Raw genomic sequence first — 6,548 nt, forward strand, 5'->3', positions numbered from 1 at the left:
CCTCTCTCACACCCTCGCTCACACACTCTCCCTCTCTCTCACACACTCGCTCACACACTCTCACTCTCACACTCTCTCACACACTCGCTCACACACTCACACTCACACTCACACTCACACTCACACACTCACACTCTCTTACACACTCTCACACTCACTCTCACTCACACACACTCAAACACACACTCAAACACACACTTAAACACACACTCAAACACACACTCTCACTCTCACACACTCTCACTCACACACTCTCTCACACTCCCTCACACTCTCACACTCACACACTCACTCACTCACACACTTGATAAAAAAAATGGTGAAACAATTTTCACTCAGAAAATGCTAGTAAATTTCACAAATAATTACAAAGAAACGGCAAATAACACATTGAATTAAATACGAAATTTTAAGTAGAAAATTTTTAATTTTTTTTTTTTACTTGATGAAGTCTCCAGCTTGTGTTCCGGAGATGAACGAAGGTCTTACGGGTTTGGAACGACACGAGGGTGAGTAATTAATGACAGAATGTTCATTTTTGGGTGAACCAAGCCTTTAATGAAAGACGTCTGCTGCCTACAGAGACAGCTACCTGCTTAGGGAGCATCCTGAAACCCCTGAATGCCTGCAAATGCTGTCTAGATAGGGAGCTCACTAGGGTTTAGAACAATTCTGGGTGGTTTGGTTTTTAGGTGAAACGAGACCACAGATTCAGCCTAGGCCTGTTCCCATGAGCCTCTGCACTTCCCAGGGACGCATCAGAAACCCTAATGACCGGTTGCTAATTTAGCCCGCTGTGTTTGCCTAGCCAAGCCTCGACAGCCGTTTAAAGCCTGAGCGGTTCTCTTGCTAACAATCCTGACATCATCCTCATCATCATCATCATCATCCTCATCACACGAAGCACTGCTGACCCAAATACACTTAAACACATGCAGAGCAATCCAATCAGCCTAATCAAAGCTGCAAGCTACTCGGTTCACTTTGATCAGTTTTGTCTTTTCATTATCAACATACGGTTTATGTTTATTGTGCGTGAGCTGGTCTTGAACACATGACGCAACGCAAAAACATGCTAAAATAATATTTTATGCTTTAAATATAAAAAAAATAAATAAATAAATCTGAATTACTGTTACTTGATAAATTAATTATTTATTAACTTTAATTATTTATTAATTATTATCGGTTATTTAATTACTGATTATAATTAATACATAAAAAATATAAAAATTAATATTATTTTATAAGAAGTTGTTTTACATTAAGTATTATTTATTATTTATAAATAAATAAATACTATGCAAAACACCTTAATTATCAAAAAGAGGCACAATTATTATTATCATCATTAATAATTATTTTTCAGGATTACTATTACATTAGTTATTATTTTAATTTTAATTAATATTATATATTATTTTAATTGCCATTGATTAAATTAAAATATACAACATGCTAAGAGATATATAAAATACCATTATTATAATATTATTTTATATATTATTTTTATACATTAAATACTAATACATTTGTCACTATTATATATATATGCTTTGTGCTATTTACGTAAATACAAAACATAACTTTGCATTACGTACGTATAAATATTATAATTTAAAATATACGGCAATAAAAAAACATAAATAACATATAAATAATATACGAATATAAAATATTATATAGTTATATTTTTAGTCATTCTTGTTCTGCAGTAACTTAAAAAAATGTAATTGCTTGTTAATTACAGAAATATTTCTATATTTATCTGTCTGGTAACACAAGACTATGTACGTAATATATACATAAAAATATAATTATGTAAAATATATGGCTATATAGAAAACAAAATACACATAAATATTATATAAATAAAATATAATACACAAATATAATATATTACATAGCTATATTTTTAGTCATTTTTGTGCTGCAATTTTTAAAAAATAAAAATTTAATGGAAATATTTCTATGTTTATCTGTCTGAAAACACAAGACTACGTAATATATACATTTAAATATATACAACAAAAATAATTATAATATCAACATATTAAATATAATATAAAATAAAAAATATTATTTAGTGTCATTCTTGTTCTGCAGTAACTTTAAAAAAAATTATTATTTATTTATGGAAGCATTTTTATAAAAGGGTAAAATAAAAGATGCTCTTATATTCAAATGTCTGATAACAAGAGTATATAACATATAAACATAAATATTATAATTTTAAATATAACACAATATATATTAAATATAATTTTTTTTTAATTAAATAATAATAAGAAAAATTATATAAAATATATTTATAGTCCATGTTCTGAAATGACTTGATAATATAGTATAATATAGCAATTTAATAATAAATTACATATATATATATACACACACACACACACACTCTCATTATGATGCTAATTTTAGAATTTACACAAATAATCACTACACATAATTCATAACAGAAAATAAACAGTGTAAGGGAAAACTAGCTCATATAAGGCTTCATTGGTCAGCTGTCACAAACATACACTAAGACTGACGCAGGAACCGGTTCTGCGAGCTCCACACATGATGCTTTGCATTTCCAGAGAAATGTGACGCAATAAAAGCCCTAACAAGCAGGACACTATTCATAGCCCGTCGTTATGAAACGCACTAATCCATATCGGCTTTAACGGATTTGAACTATGAAGGGCTCACAGCTGGACACCCCATCGCTTCGCCTCCTAAAGATCCTTAACTCAATGAAAATGGATTATATTCCTGTTCACCCGAGCTGGGAAATAATGACAAATCAGCAAGATGAGGACTAGTTAGTCGACATGATCGCTGGAAACAAATGTGGCACTGAAGCCAGCAAAATCCAGACAACTACCTGTACATATCATGCCTTTCCAGCATCTGATGACCAAAACCGTACATAAACACAACTCCCTATGAAGGCAGCTGCCTATGATGCCCACAACGCTGTCTTAGTAGGCTATGATATCCGATTATGTAGAATGCACACTAGGTTTGGAGACTATGACACTTATAAATGCTGTCGATGTAGGCTGCTCACTAGATTCTAATGCCGTCTAGGTAAACAGTTCTCTAGATTTTGATACTATGAGGTCTAAAAATGATGTCTAGATAGGCAGCACACTAGGTTTGGAGACTATGATACTCAAAATGCTGTTTATGTAGGCATCTCATTAGATTCTAATGCCCAAAAATGCTGTCTATGTAGGCTGCTCACTAGGTTTTGATACTTCAAGGTCCAAAAATAATGAGACTTTGATGCCCAAAAATGGTGTCTAGGTAGAAAGCTCATTAGGTTTGGAGACTATGACACTCAAAATGCTGTCGATGTAGGCTGCTCACTAGATTCTAATGCCCAAAAATGCTGTCTAGGTAAACTGTCCTCTAGATTTTGATACTGTGATGTCCAAAAATGATGTCTAGATAGGCAGCACACTAGGTTTTGATACTTCAAGGTCCAAAAATAATGAGACTTTGATGCCCAAAAATGTTGTCTAGGTAGAAAGCTCATAAGGTTTGGAGACTATGACACTCATACATGCTGTCTAGGTAAACAGTTCTCTAGATTTTGATACTACGAGGTCCAAAAACGACGTCTAGATAAGCTGCACACTAGGTTTTGAGACAATGATGGCCAAAATACTGGCAGCTCACTAGATTCTAATGCCCCAAAAATTACATTTTACTACATTTTGATACTACAATGTCCAAAAAATGATGTCTAGAAATTTTTTTTTAATTAAATAATAATAAGAAAAATTATATAAAATATATTTATAGTCCATGTTCTGAAATGACTTGATAATATAGTATAATATAGCAATTTAATAATAAATTACATATATATATATACACACACACACACACACTCTCATTATGATGCTAATTTTAGAATTTACACAAATAATCACTACACATAATTCATAACAGAAAATAAACAGTGTAAGGGAAAACTAGCTCATATAAGGCTTCATTGGTCAGCTGTCACAAACATACACTAAGACTGACGCAGGAACCGGTTCTGCGAGCTCCACACATGATGCTTTGCATTTCCAGAGAAATGTGACGCAATAAAAGCCCTAACAAGCAGGACACTATTCATAGCCCGTCGTTATGAAACGCACTAATCCATATCGGCTTTAACGGATTTGAACTATGAAGGGCTCACAGCTGGACACCCCATCGCTTCGCCTCCTAAAGATCCTTAACTCAATGAAAATGGATTATATTCCTGTTCACCCGAGCTGGGAAATAATGACAAATCAGCAAGATGAGGACTAGTTAGTCGACATGATCGCTGGAAACAAATGTGGCACTGAAGCCAGCAAAATCCAGACAACTACCTGTACATATCATGCCTTTCCAGCATCTGATGACCAAAACCGTACATAAACACAACTCCCTATGAAGGCAGCTGCCTATGATGCCCACAACGCTGTCTTAGTAGGCTATGATATCCGATTATGTAGAATGCACACTAGGTTTGGAGACTATGACACTTATAAATGCTGTCGATGTAGGCTGCTCACTAGATTCTAATGCCGTCTAGGTAAACAGTTCTCTAGATTTTGATACTATGAGGTCTAAAAATGATGTCTAGATAGGCAGCACACTAGGTTTGGAGACTATGATACTCAAAATGCTGTTTATGTAGGCATCTCATTAGATTCTAATGCCCAAAAATGCTGTCTATGTAGGCTGCTCACTAGGTTTTGATACTTCAAGGTCCAAAAATAATGAGACTTTGATGCCCAAAAATGGTGTCTAGGTAGAAAGCTCATTAGGTTTGGAGACTATGACACTCAAAATGCTGTCGATGTAGGCTGCTCACTAGATTCTAATGCCCAAAAATGCTGTCTAGGTAAACTGTCCTCTAGATTTTGATACTGTGATGTCCAAAAATGATGTCTAGATAGGCAGCACACTAGGTTTTGATACTTCAAGGTCCAAAAATAATGAGACTTTGATGCCCAAAAATGGTGTCTAGGTAGAAAGCTCATAAGGTTTGGAGACTATGACACTCATACATGATGTCTAGGTAAACACTTCTCTAGATTTTGATACTACGAGGTCCAAAAACGACGTCTAGATAGGCTGCACACTAGGTTTTGAGACAATGATGGCCAAAATACTGGCAGCTCACTAGATTCTAATGCCCCAAAAATTACATTTTACTACATTTTGATACTACAATGTCCAAAAAATGATGTCTAGATCATAGGTTTTGTGAAAATGATGCTCAAAATGCTGTCTAGCTGGGAAGTTCACCATCCAAGCAGCTTTCTATAACGCCAAAATGCTGTTTAGGTAGGCAGCTCGTTAGGTTTCGATACTACAAGGTCCAAAAATGCTGTTTAGGTTAGTAGGTTTTGAGATTATGGTGTCCAAAATGCTGTCTAGGTAGAAAGCACACCATATTTCAACAGTATAATGCCCATAAATGATGTCTAGGTAAGCAGTGCACTAGATTCTGATACCATTAGGTCCAAAATGATTTCTAGATAGGCAGCTCACTAGATGTCTGCATAAGCAATATACATGCACATGCAGCTTATTGAGTGTAGTTATTAGACTGACATTCACATGAATGCACAGCACAGCATATAAAAGATTCATGCAACAGTCGAATTGCTTTCATGTAAACACATGACTAAATATTTAAATAAATAGCTCCAGTGAGCATATGATTGCCAGAACATTGTCTACATAGTCAGCTTACAAGGATTTGTATTTAAGTGCGTCTCCTGCTTTTCTTTTGACTGACACTCGCTCACGTGCAGTGAATATCTGCATGCTGTCACCGCGCGCATCGCTGCAGGGTCGCACTGATCATATGATGAACGCAGGAGCAGCCAGAGGTTGTAATACCGGACTACACAAAGACCACCCCGACAGTCCCGCAAACACAGATCAGCCCGAGCACGCAGAACAGAGCGGAGCGGAGCGGACCGCATCCCTGCGTCTCACGCGTCTCACCTGCGCCGTTCATCGCTCGCGTCCGCGTCCCTGCATTTCCCCGGTGCAACTCCGTCCGCGAACACACCGCGATCAACAGCCGTTTCGCTCGTAAATCCGCTCGAGAGCTCCCGCCGTAGTTTACCGCGAGTAGAGACGCCGCGCGGTCATTAATGTCACGGAAGCGTGTCACTGTGCGGGGACGTGAACGCGCAGTGAGGGGCGGGGGCGCGCGCGCGAGTGGGAGAGGGTTTCCTCTGATGATGTCTGTCTGTCTGTCTGTCTGTCTCTCTGTCTGTCTGTCTGTCTGTCTGTCTGTCTGTCTGTCTGTCTGTCTGTCTGTCTGTCTATCTGTCTGTCTGTCTGTCTGTAAGTCTCTCTGTCTGTCTGTCTGTCTGTCTGGGATATAGGGGATTCCCGTGGACGAGACGAGCAGCCGAACATGTTTGTGAGATGAGTCTGAATTCCAGGACCCAAAGTGAGGCCCCTGCCGTGCAATCAGATGGATGACGAGAGGCTCTGAACTGACCCGATCTCTTTGAAAAGCGTCATTAGCTCTGAGTGTTTTA

General features: G+C 37.0%; 1 protein-coding gene across 1 annotated transcript in view; it reads right to left on the reverse strand.

Moving 5' to 3' along the window:
* The window catches only part of LOC107571199 (unconventional myosin-IXa-like), a 94,731-nt gene extending 88,475 nt beyond the window's left edge, over positions 1-6,256 (reverse strand). Inside the window, 1 exon segment of the mRNA XM_016257499.1 lies at positions 5,789-6,256. Coding sequence (XP_016112985.1) covers positions 5,789-5,817 — 29 coding nt within the window. The 5' untranslated portion in view covers positions 5,818-6,256.
* Positions 6,257-6,548: the final 292 nt, after the last annotated feature.

This window comes from Sinocyclocheilus grahami, unplaced genomic scaffold (assembly GCF_001515645.1).
Source record: "Sinocyclocheilus grahami isolate Dianchi unplaced genomic scaffold, SAMN03320097.WGS_v1.1 scaffold1564.1, whole genome shotgun sequence".
Classification (NCBI taxonomy): Eukaryota; Metazoa; Chordata; class Actinopteri; order Cypriniformes; family Cyprinidae; genus Sinocyclocheilus; species Sinocyclocheilus grahami.